The sequence below is a fragment of the Cnephaeus nilssonii genome (assembly GCF_951640355.1).
Source record: "Cnephaeus nilssonii genome assembly, chromosome: 2".
Lineage (NCBI taxonomy): Eukaryota > Metazoa > Chordata > Mammalia > Chiroptera > Vespertilionidae > Cnephaeus > Cnephaeus nilssonii.
This window is the reverse complement of record NC_137073.1, coordinates 62,428,324-62,440,887: the sequence shown is the minus strand read 5'-3', so window position 1 is coordinate 62,440,887 and position 12,564 is coordinate 62,428,324. Positions and strand designations below refer to the sequence as shown.

The 12,564-nt window shown below is 37.9% G+C and overlaps 1 protein-coding gene across 6 annotated transcripts in view; it reads right to left on the bottom strand.

Annotated features, from left to right (window-relative positions):
* The window catches only part of KIAA0825, a 366,280-nt gene that overhangs the window by 11,167 nt on the left and 342,549 nt on the right, over positions 1-12,564 (bottom strand). For 5 of the 6 annotated variants that reach the window (XM_079798896.1, XM_079798902.1, XM_079798903.1 and 2 more), the window contains one exon: positions 1,127-3,142. The exons of the other annotated variant lie outside the window; for it this stretch is intronic. In XM_079798896.1, the coding sequence (XP_079655022.1) occupies positions 3,025-3,142 (118 nt within the window). In that variant the 3' untranslated portion in view covers positions 1,127-3,024. Of the gene's footprint in view, positions 1-1,126; positions 3,143-12,564 lie in introns of those variants that run through there. 6 annotated transcript variants of the gene reach the window in all.

Below are 12,564 nucleotides of genomic sequence, written 5' to 3'. Positions count from 1 at the left end.
TTATATATATAGATGGTTGTAATGTTGATTGTGTGCAAGGAGACTCTACCTCCCTTGCTGACCTTAACACGTTAAGTGCCAAGCCTGTTTTGTCTTCCTTTCTATTTAGACCACGATATCTGATTTCACCGATATGCTGGCGGCACCAGTGACTGACCAGTCCAGATGGAAAGTATAGTGTCAGTCACGGGTGACTGACATGGCGCTTAACGTGATAAGAAAGCCAGAGGCCATTTTGGGAAAAGTCACATGAAAGGAAACTGAGGCCCCAAGTCTTAAAGCCTGCTAAGTAAGGAATGTTATCAATAACCATGTGAGCTTAAAAGGGGATCCTTCCCCAATTGAGCCTTAGATGAGACCACTACTAGCTGACATTTTCATTGCAATCTTGTGAGATCCCAAGCAGAGATCCAAGCTTAATGATGTCTAGACACTTGACACACAGAGACTATGAGATAATAAATGTATGTTTTTTTAAGCTGTCAAATGTGGTAATATTGTTATGCAGCAATAAGTAACTAGCATAGATTTTTACTCATGCAAGTAATTATTATAATATTTTGAGGTCAAAAGGTTTTACAATGTTTTGGATCCTTTAAGTTCTGGAGAAACAAGAGTGTACTGCTTTACTGATAGTGCTGTTGAAAATATATCTCAAAGGCAAGGCAGATTGTGTTTTTTAATCATTATGTGGAATATGCTGCTCTCATAGTTCCTATCAAAACCTAAGAGCTTTCAGGCATCATATTAGGAATGTTTATATGTGGAGATTCCACCTACAGCAGTGTTTCTTGTTTAGTTGGGTAAAAAGATAACATAAAATCTTAATCTTAAGTGTATAGTTCAGTAGTGTTTTTTATTGACATTGTTGTGAAACAGATCTCCAGAACTTTTTCATCTTGTAAAAATGAGAAAGTCTACCTATATCCATTACACTACCCCAAGTAACCACCATTTTACTGTTTCTATAAATTTGATTACATTAGATATGTCATATAAGTGGAACCATATACTATTTGTCTTTTTTTGTGACTGTCTTATTTCACTTAGATAATGTCTTCAAAATTCACTCATGTAACATATGACAGGATTTTGTTTTGTGTTTTTTTAAGGCTGAATACAGCTTTTTAATATTTTTATTGTGAAATACTTCAATTATAACAAAAAGCATAAAAGATCTTAAAGATTTTTTTTTGTAGTAAGGTATACTAATTACAAATGACCTGAAGTTCTCTATGACTCACAATTTTATGAACTGGAATTAATAGGACATTTTGAGTAAGCTTGTTTTTGTAGACAAAATAGTTTTTCCTATTTCTTGTTTGGTAGTTCTATAACAGTGTTAAATGTAAAGTATCTGAAACATACATTTCCATCTACATTTTATTAAAAATTAATTCATACTGTTTCCACATAGTTATTGCTAAACTAATAATAAAGTAGATACCTCTTTATAATTACAAAAATACACTTAAGAAGACTAGTGAAGAAGATAATATTTTATAGGGAGATAATATTTTTGTAGTAAGTATATGGTGAATTATGAAGTATTCATTTCTGTTGTTAACACATACAAATGCAAAATAATTGTAAGAAAGGAAACTGTTTTTGAACTACCACTTATTATCATACTTTAAGAAACGTATTAAGTATGGAGTCAAAATGATCTGATAAATTAGTAACTTGTCATTTAACATTTCCAGTTATACATTTTATTGCACTTATGACTGCAGTAATTTCACTGAGCAAGTATAGAGGACAATTCAACTGTAAGCTCTTTTTTCTATTTTCCTCTCCTTCCAACTCATCCCATTCTCCTCTTGCTATACTTCTTTGAAAAGGGAGTCATAGAGAAATGCCTACATATATTTTGTAAAAATTACAGAACATGGGAACATGGACAATCCAAGAACATCAGAAAACATGATATTCAATGTCATATGGTCTAAAATAGTTTGTGATATAAAGCTTCTCCCAGATGATCTGTAGATTGCTCAATAGTCTAAATGTCTTCATTGTCTTCTTTCAATAGCAGTCATTCAAACAACTGTGTTTATTAACTGTTAACTAGATGAATGACTTTGTAGTAGATATTTGGGGAGACTATTGTATAAAAGGAGACTTCACGTTATACTGTAAGGCCTTTAAAGTTTTTAGAATCTAATATCAGGCACTGATAGGAAGGTTAAGTACGTATAACTTTACTTGGCATATAGGGTGCTAGAACACATTGTTTCCTTAGTGTGTGTAATGTAATGGGAATAAAAGAAGTAACAGAAACCATAGATAAGGAACTGTAGAGTAAAGATGGCTGGAGTTAGTGTTGAACATAATTTTATGAGAAAGATGGTTTCTGGTTGGGAAAAATGGCAAGCAGGTGGCTTGAGCCAAGAAGATGGTTGGCAGTTGCCTGAACATGGAGCCATTGGGTGTAGGACCTGAAAGCATGTGATTGGAACTGATGTTTAAAAAGCCACTAGATGCAGAGATGTGAATAAAGCTATACTTCAGAAGAGTGCTTTTTGTGGTTAATATTAAGATAAACTAGATGAGGAAGAGGCTATGGGAAAGAAGTCTGGTAAGACCTGGACTTGGGATACAACTACAAAATTAGATTGAAATTTTCACATTACTCTCAGGGGGCCATGTGACTCCATTCAACTTAACATCCAAATGTTGTATTTAAAAATCTTTAGGGGAAGGATTTTCAAACATTTTGTCTGTTGTCATAGATACTTCAAGACTGCAAGAAGAAAAATAATTCAAAGGGAACACGAGATGGCAGCAGTTATTATCATCTAAAGAGAAAGATTGAGGAAAGAAAAACATTTGAAATTATTTTTAAAATAAAAAATATGGAGCAATTTATTCTTTATGTGCTATATTCCTTTTCAGTTCTGAGATTACTCAGTCATTGGTTTCATGCTTCACAGCACATCTGAGGTTCATCCTGACTGTAGTAAAAATCCTACTCCATTATATGTGATTATTTCCTAAAATAAAGCTGTTGCTGTTTTCTGCAGATTACTCTTCCTCCGTGGTATCTGAGGCAGAAGAGTTTTGGATGTTGCAAATTCGTTTTAAATATTCCAACATTGCTTTTTCTTCCTCTTCTAGTTTTTCATCCTTTCTCATTTCCCACCTAAAAGAAAAATCACATCTTAGTATTTTTGTAATGTCCAAACTACAATCAACACTCAATTATTCAAGACTTAAAAATGTTCATTCACTGGTTTATTGAGGCGCCTGTTTCTCCTTGTTTATTCTTTTACCGACTGCCTCTTGGGCAACACAATTCATTGGCACTGATTAGCAGAGTGGGCCAGGAGAATGGGAGAGGAAAATAGTCAAACCAGCTCTACTCCAGGGTATAGTTTTAAAGCATTGTTTTAAATGAGGTTTCTGTATTTCTAGAATGTATATGGCTTACCAGGATATACATGCCTATAAATAAAATCTAGAATTAGACATTAAGAAGCAAATATTTTCCCCACACTGATCAACCTATCAATGGATTTAAATTGCAGAGGTTTATCAGGAAGACTTTAGCAGCAAGAAGAATATGAAACTAAACTGAATATGCCTTAAAGGGAGGTCAGTCTATTCCTAGAAATAAGATCAAATTTGAAGTAATCAAGATAAATCACCCAACAAAAGAAGCAAATTGTTAGCAAGGTTCCACAGATTATTTGTTAAAGGAAAAAAAAGAAAGAAATTAAAGAATTTCTAATTCTCTATGGTTGGGAAATATGGGACAAAATGTTAAGAATATGGAACTAAGTATGTATATAATTTTTCAAAGTAAATATTATCACAATACTGTAACCCAAATACAGTTAACTCTTCCATTCCCCTCCTTCCCCTTTCATATATGAAGGCCCAGGACTGGTCAGGATATACTTATCTGTATACTAGAGGCCCGGTGCACGAAATTTGTGCACGGAGGGGGGTTGTCCCTCAGTCCAGCCTGTACCCTCTCCAATATGGGACCCCTCAAGGGATGTCAAACTGCCCGTTTAGGGCCTAAATGGGCAGTCGGACATCCCTCTCACAATCCAGGACTGCTGGCTCCAAACTGCTTGCCTGCCTGCCTTCCTGATTGCCCCTAACCGCTTCTGCCTGCCAGCCTGATCACCCCCTAACCACTCTGCTGCCAGCCTGTTTGCCCCCAACTTCCCTCCTCTGCCGGCCTGGTCACCCCTAACTGCCCTCTCCTGCAGGGTTGATCACCTCCATCTGCCCTCCCTTGCAGGCCTGGTCCTTCTCAACTGCCCTCCCTTGCAGGCTGGGTGCCTCCCAACTGCCCTCTCCTGCTGGCCATCTTGTGGTGGCCATCTTGTGTCCACATGGGGGCAGGATCTTTGACCACATGGGGGCAGCTATATTGTGTTGCAGTGATGATCAATCTGCATATTACTCTTTTATTAGATAGGATAGAGGCCTAGTACAGGGGTGGGGGCCAGCTGGTTTGCCCTGAAGGGCGTTCCGGATCAGGTGGGGGTTCCCTTGGGGTGTGGGGCGGCCTGAGGGGCCTGTGGTGGTTTGCAGGCAGGCCACGCCCCCTGGCAACCCAAGCAGAGGCCCTGGTATCTGGAATTTATTTTCCTTCTACAATTGAAACTTTGTAGCCTGGAGTGGAGCCAAGCCTGGGGCTCCCTCCGAGGCCGGCAGCCATTTGTGTTGGGGTTATAATTGAAACTTTGTTGCCTTAAGCGGGTGGGCCCAGCCAGGGTGTGCGGAAAGCTTTGCTTCCCCTGTTGCCGCCAGCAACCCTGGCCTGCTCTCTCAAGCTCCATTCTGCCGCCATTTGTTTGAATTTGTTTACCTTCTATAATTGAAACTTTGTAGCTTGAGTGGAGGCTTAGGCCTGGCAAGGGCAGGCGGAAAGCTTGGCTTGCTCTGTTACCTGGGAAACCTTGCTCTCTGTGGCTGTAGCCATCTTGGTTTGGGTTAATTTGCATGCTCGCTCTGATTGGATGATGGGCGTGGCTTGTGGGCATGTCGGAGGTATGGTCAATTTGCATATTTGTCTATTATTAGGTAGGATATTTCCTTTCTCTTTTCCTCCTATTTATACCTAAGCCATCCACCATGATATGCTGTCACAAAAGGATTTTAAAAGCAATGTTGATACATCCTAAAAGATCCTCTGCTCTAAGGTCTTCAAGGGCATAGGATTTATTGTTCTAATTAAATCTATTGGGGTAATGTTGGCTAATAACATTATATAATTTTCAATTGTACAATTCTATAATACATCATCTGTATATTGATTGCATTGTATACTCCCCATCCATAGTCTAGTCTTCCGCTGTCACCATATATTTGACCCCCTTTACCCTCTTTATCCTCCCTGCAGCCCCCTTCTTCCTATAGTTTTCTGAGTCTAAGAGTTTGTTTGTTGCTTTCTTTTTATAACCTACATATAAGTGAAATCATATGATTCTTGTCATTTTCCACCTGATTTATTTCACTTAGCATGATATTTCATGGTCCATTCATGTTGTTACAAATGACCATTTTTCATCCTTTCTTATGGCTGAGTAGTATTCCATTGTATATATGTGCCACATCTTCTTTATCTAGTCATTCATCGAAACACACTTTGGCCCTAACCAGTTTGGCTCAGTGGATAGAGCGTCAGCCTGCAGACTGAAGGGTCCCAGGTTTGATTCCGGTCAAGGGCATGTACCTTGGTTGCGGGCACATCCCCAGTAGGGGGTGTACAGGAGGCAGCTGATCGATGTTTCTCTCATCGATGTTTCTAACTCTCTATCCCTCTCCCTTTCTCTCTGTAAGAATTCAATAAAATATATTTTTAAAAAGAAAGAAAGAAAGAAAGAAAGAAAGAAAGAAAGAAAGGAAGGAAGGAAGGAAGGAAGGAAGGAAGGAAGGAAGGAAGGAAGGAAGGAAGGAAGGGAGAAAGAAAGAAAGAAAGAAAGAAAGAAAGAAAGAAAGAAAGAAAGAAAGAAAGAAAGAAAGAAAGAAAGAAAGAAAAGAAAGAAAGAAAGAAAGAAAGAAAGAAAGAAAGAAAGAAAGAAAGAAAGAAAGAAAGAAAGAAAGAAAGAAAGACACTTTGGTTGTTTCCATGTCTTGACTACTGTGAATATTGCTGCAGTGAACACAGGGTACATATATCTTTACAAATAAATGTTTTTAAATTTTTCATGTAGATACCCAGAACAGGGACTGCTGGGTCATATAGTAGTTGTATTCTTAATTTTTTTAGGAGCTTCCATACTGTTTTCCATAGTGGCTGTACAAGTTTATATTCCTATCAGCAATATAAGAGGGTTCCCATTTCTCCACATCCTCTCCAACACTTATTTCTTGTCTTATTGATAATAGACATTCTAACAGGTGTGGTTTTGATTTACATTTCCTGTAAAGCTAGCAAAGTTGAGAATCTTTTCATATGTCTGATGGCCATTTGTATGTCTGTTGAGATCCCCTGCCCATTTTTTAATAGGATAGTTTGTTTTTGTTGAGTTATATGAATTCTTTATATATTTTGGATATCAATATGTCCCTTATCAGAGGTATTGTTTGCAAATATATTCTATTTGGTTGGTTGCCTTTTGTGTTGTTGATGGTTTGTTTTGCTGTGCAGAAGTTTTTTAGTTTGACATAGTCGGATTCATTTATTTTTGCTTTTATTTCCCTTGTGTTTCAGGTCCACTTCACAAAAGCCTCTCTGAGACCAAGTCCCGTACATTTAGTATCTTTGTTTTTGTCTATGTATTTTATTGTTTTAGGTCTTATATTTAAGTCTTTAATCTACTCTGAGTTAATTTTTATATGTGGTGTCAAATAGCAGTCTAGTTTCATTCTTTTGCATTTGGCTTTTCAGTTTTCCCAACACAATTTATTGAAGGGGCTTTCCTTTCTCCATTGTATGTTTTTTGCTCCTTTGTCTAAAATGAGTTGCCCATATTCATGTGAGTTTATTTCCAGGCTCTCAATTCTGTTCCATTGGTCTCTGTGTCTGTTTTTCTCCCATCACCATACTGTTTTCATTTCTGTAGCTTTGTGGTATAATTTGAAGTCAGGGTGAGTGATACCTTTGTTCTTTTTTCTCGGGGGTCTTTTTTGGTTCCATACAAACTTGAGGATTTTTTTATTCCATTTCTTTGAAAAATGCCATTGAAATTTTGATGGGGATTGCATTAAATCTGTATATTGCTTTAAGTAACATGATCATTTTAACTATGGTGATTTTTCTAATCCATGAGCACAGAGTATCTTTCCATTTCCTTTTGTCTTCTTCAATTTCTTTCAACAATGTCTTGTAGTTTTCAGTATATAGATCCTTAATTTTATTTAAGTTTATTTCTAGGTTGCAGTTACAAATGGAATTGTTTTCTTCATTTCTTTGTCTGACATTTCATTGTTAATATATAGGAATGCAATAGATTTCTGTATACTAATTTTGTATCCTGCAACTTTACTGTATTTGTTTGTTTCTAATAGTTTTTTGGCGGAGTCCCCCTATTTTATTATAGTTAGAACTTCTGAGTAACAAACAGCCTGTCATGCATGAGGAAAGCATATCAAGTTGTTTTTGTGGTTTGGTTTGAGTGGTGAAAAGAAAGCATGGGCATTGTATTTTCATAGAAAACTCCTGTAGGATCCTGTTCCCACACAGGTTTCCTTGTTGAAGGGCTAGGTTCAATATGCCCTGGCCAACCCTGGGAGGTAGGATATATAAGGGAGAAGGAAAAAGGAAAGAATGGAGAGAAAGGGCAGATTTTTCTGAGTTTAATTTACATTTCTTCTTTATCCTCTGCCTGGGATTCTCCTCATCTCCTAGCACCAACCTTGGCTGAATCTAAAAACTGCTATTTCTGGCCGTCTTCCTTTCTCCATATGTTCCCATGTAATCAGAGGAAAGTTATTGATCATATTGGTTTTTAACAACTTAAAGGGTAGAGACTTTCACCACTACACTGTTCAAAGCCATGTTAAAAGGGGGAGTACTCCCCAAATCTGTATTTTGGGATTTAATATTTAACTCATAAGGTTACCTAATACTGCTTTCATGGAATTTTAAAGAATTGTCCCTACCCATTTCGTATTGGTGAACCTGGGCATCATTAATTTGCATGTTAAACTGAACTCCTTTCAAGAAGGAAAATAATAAAAATACTTACATAGCACTTACTTTGTGTTAAGCATTGTGTTAAACACTTGACTATCAATCCTTAAATTCTTACTACAAAATGTTATCCCTTTTCTACAGAGGAGTAAACTGAAGCACAGAATGTTAATGTCACGTCCCCAGGTATCTTTGATTTGAAATAAGGGAGTCAACTCTGGAGTCTGGGCTTGTAAATGCCACACTAACCATGGTCTTAAAACCATTTTACAGGTATCATTAATTACTGTTAACAATAGTTTAAATATTTCATTTCCTGGAAAGAACTTTCTAAAATTCATATACTCTAAAGAAATCCAAATGTGGTAAATCGGGTTTGCTTTTTTCTCTCATGTAAAGGTACTAATATTGTACTGAGTAAATGAATTATTTTCTGAATGTCAACAAAATATGTAATATGCACATAAATATTTTGATCATTGTCTCTATGTGTGAAAACTGAAAACACAGTTTTTCTGCTTCATTAAAAAATCTGTATAATTAATGTAAAATAAATGAATGTATAATAGAATCAAAGCTTGATGACAATTACAGGCACTTCATAGTATAATTGAGCTGTTAGTGATTAATGATGTTAGGCAAAGTTACTTACCTACCACAAATTTCTTACATATCCTTTGTGCTTATTCAGAAAAAATCATTTCATAAGACAATAATAAATTATAACAAAGATAAGAGAAACTAAGGATTAGAACTACATTTCCCCTAATATTTTACTTTTAGTGATTAGAAGCATTAGGGGTTTGAAATGTATGTTTATCACAAGCATTGTTATTTTTCACATCTCTAAGTTCTTAAGAAAAGTTTATCTCTAATTCCATTGTAGTTTTAGATTTTATTAACACAGTTAAAGAACAATTATATAAAAAACTATTGGAAGAGGAAATAATCTATCAATTGTTAAACACAATTGACTGGGCAACCTATTTAAAATTTCTAAATTTAATTTCCTCGATATATTTAAAATCTAGAGTGGAAGCATGTCCCTACAGAAACCAGAAAATGTCAGAACCAGCATATTGAAGTTCTGCCTAAATCAGCTTTATGAAGTAATTATATTTTTGTTTTTTCCTGACTTTGATAACCTGTTCTCTTTCACTATTGCTAAATTCCCCACCTGCCAACTGTTGAAAAAGAACTGTACCCTGACCCCTACTCCTACTGGTGGAGTGAATATGTTGTGTCTTAGTGATGAGCAGAAAAATCTCACAAGACCCCCCCAACTCATCTGTACCTTAATCTTAAATATCTCTGGAATGTGTTCCAACTGTATGGCTCCTGCATGGGTAGATGTGGGAGCTTGGACCCCCTTGATAAGGGTGTCTCTTTTCCTATCCTAACACAACAGGGGACCCTAAAACCTTGGCTGAGCTACTCTAACAGAACTAGCAATCACAGCTTTGCTCACCAGCATTCCTCAGATTGGCGTGTGTGTTCTCAGCCTTGGTGGGTCTTCCTGGATTTACATACACATTCAGCCCTGGGCCAGAGGTATCTGCCTCATCTTCTGTATGTCTGTGAGTAGAAGGTGATGTTATGGGGCTCTTACATCTAGCAGACCATGGCTAAGAGCTTTCTATTTCTGCTCATGTCAATGTGCAGTGGTGGATTTAGGATCTTTAAAATGAGACCTGGAGGGGTACAAAATAAAAACAGTCACTGATCAATGAGTAACTGTTCTCACGATCAGTTTGACAGAATGTTTTATTTTGAGGGGTTTTGTGGCTACTGTGTGTCAGAGCCAACTAGGAGAGCCATGCCTGGGGAGTGGGTAAGCGTAAGGTATGTTCTTGGTAGTATGGATACAGGCTGTCACAGAAGCAAGCCCTGGGGCTCTTACTGTAAGAAAGAGCAGTCAACAGCGGACAGAGGAGGAAGGCCAGAATCGGGAGTGTGAGGAATTCTCTGAGGCATTTACTGTGCCTTCTACTAGGAAAAATACCTAAAATCTCTGAACTCAATAGTATCCTGATTAAGAACATAGGCCCTGGAATGACTCTACCTTTGGGTTGAATCAACTTCAGGCAAGTTTCTTAACCTCTCTGTGCCTCAGGATTCTCATCTGTAAAAGGGCATCAGAATTGTTTGATAGGAACCCAGCCATACTCATTGTTTATGTATTGCCTGTGACTGATCACACTCTGTAATGTAAGAGTTTAGTAGTTGTGGCTAAGACCCACTGAGACTGAATGTCCCACAAATCCTAAAATATTTACTGCTTGGACTTTTACAGAGAATGTTTGCTGCATGTTTTTGTAGAATGGCTGTTCTTTTTTCTTTTTCTTTATTGATTAAGGTATTACATCTGTGTCCTTATCCCCTCATTTCCTCCCCGCTTCGTGCCCTCATCCCCCTAGTGTCTGTGTCCATTGGTTATGCTTAAATGCATGCATATAAGTCCTTTGGATCTCTCCCCCGCCCGCCCCCCCCTCCGCTGCCTTCCTTCTGAGGTTTGACCATCTGATGGATGCTTCTCTGTCTCTGAATCTGTTTTTGTTCATCAGTTTATGTTATTCATTATATTCCACAAATGAATGAGATCATGTGATATTTATCTTTCTCCAACTGGCTTATTTCGCTTAGCATAATGCTCTCCAGGTCAATCCATGCTGTTGCAAGTGGTAGGAGTTCCTTCCTTTTTATAGCAGTGTAGTATTCCATTGTGTAGATGTACCACAGTTTTCTAATCCACTCATCTGCTGATGGGCACTTAGGCTGTTTCCAAATCTTAGCTATGGTGAATTGTGCCACTATGAACATAGGGGTGCATATATCCTTTCTGATTGGTAGTTTCTAGTTTCTTGGTATATATTCCTAGAAGTGGGATCACTGGGTCAAATGGGAGTTCCATTTTTAGTTTTTAGAGGAAACTCCATACTGTTCTCCACAGTGGCTGCACCGGTCTGCATTCCTATCAGCAGTGCACGAGGTTCCTTTTTCTCCGCATCCTCGCCAGCACTTGTCAGAATGGCTGTTCTTAACCAGGAGTGACACTGCCTCCTTACGGGGAAATATGGAGAGTATTCCTGATTAACACCATCTTGAGAGTGCGTCTGGGACCCGAGACAGAGGTGGTAAACATCTCTAATATGCAACAAAACGCCAAACAATAAAAAGTTGTCTTCCCAAATGTTAATAGCATCCCTGCTGAGAAGCATGTGCTCTAGAATCTCCAAAACAATATTGAGTCATCCCTATCTAGTTTGCGATTTTAATTGAAATGGTTTTAGTATTTCACTGCTTAGAATACCGTTTGCTAAAGGGCAGAGGTTTAGAAGCCAGGTGCTGGATTTGAATCCCTTTTAAACGGGGTGGCTGTGGGAAAGCCAGATACTGCACCTCGGTTTGCTTACTAATAAAATGTGAATAGTAAAAGTGTCTGCTTCATAGACTTGCTATCGGGATGAAACGACTGTGTACACCTAAAACATAAAATAGTGCATGGCTTGCCCTAACCCGTTTGGCTCAGTGGATAGAGCATCGATCTGCGGACTGAAGGGTCCCAGGTTCAATTCCAGTCAAGGGCCATGTACCTTGGTTGCAGGCACATCCCCAGTAGGGAGTGTGCAGGAGGCAGCTGATTGATGTTTCTCTCTCATCGATGTTTCTAAGTCTCTATCCCTCTCCCTTCCTCTGTAAAACATCAATAAAATATATATACAAAAATAGTGCATGGCTCACAGCAAACACTCAATGAGTGATAACTTATTGTCATGATTATTCGGCATAATGGTTAAAGTTACCAGTAGCAGAAATCTCGATTCTGGTGGATTAAACCAATAGGGAGTTATTTTTCTCACATAACAAGAAATCCAGAGGTGCCAGCGTGGGTTACATAGCAAGGCTGACGTCTTTGTGAATCTCATGGTTCCAAGATGGTTATTGGGACTTCAGCATCACGTCCTTGTTTTGAGGCAGGGAAATGGGAGAAGGGGCACACAGGCTGCACCTGTCCTACTTATCAGGGAAGTAAAACTGTTTGCAGAATCCTGGTGGCCTTTAACGAACTGTGTGATATTGGGCAAGTTTCTTAACCTCTCTGTACCTCAGTTTTCTCATATGTAGAATAGGGGATGTTAACAATATATGTCTAATGTATTATTGTAAAGACTAGGTAAGCTCTGAATTCATGAAAGGTTGCTCATTATGAGACTCAAGTTACTTGTATCAACTGGCTTCCCCAGAGCTCCTGCCTTGATTTTCCTTCTCCTGCTCTGTGCCCTTCACATCGTTTTATCTGGTAAATTTTCTTTCTTATAAATTATGTGGGTAAAATGAAATTGCTAATTATTATGCATTTCTATGATCATGTTGTCCTTCTCTCTTTTCTTTCTTTCATTTCACATTAGTTCATTCTGTTCAGCCTAGCATGGTCACAGCTATTTTTGTTCCCACAATCCCTTCATTGT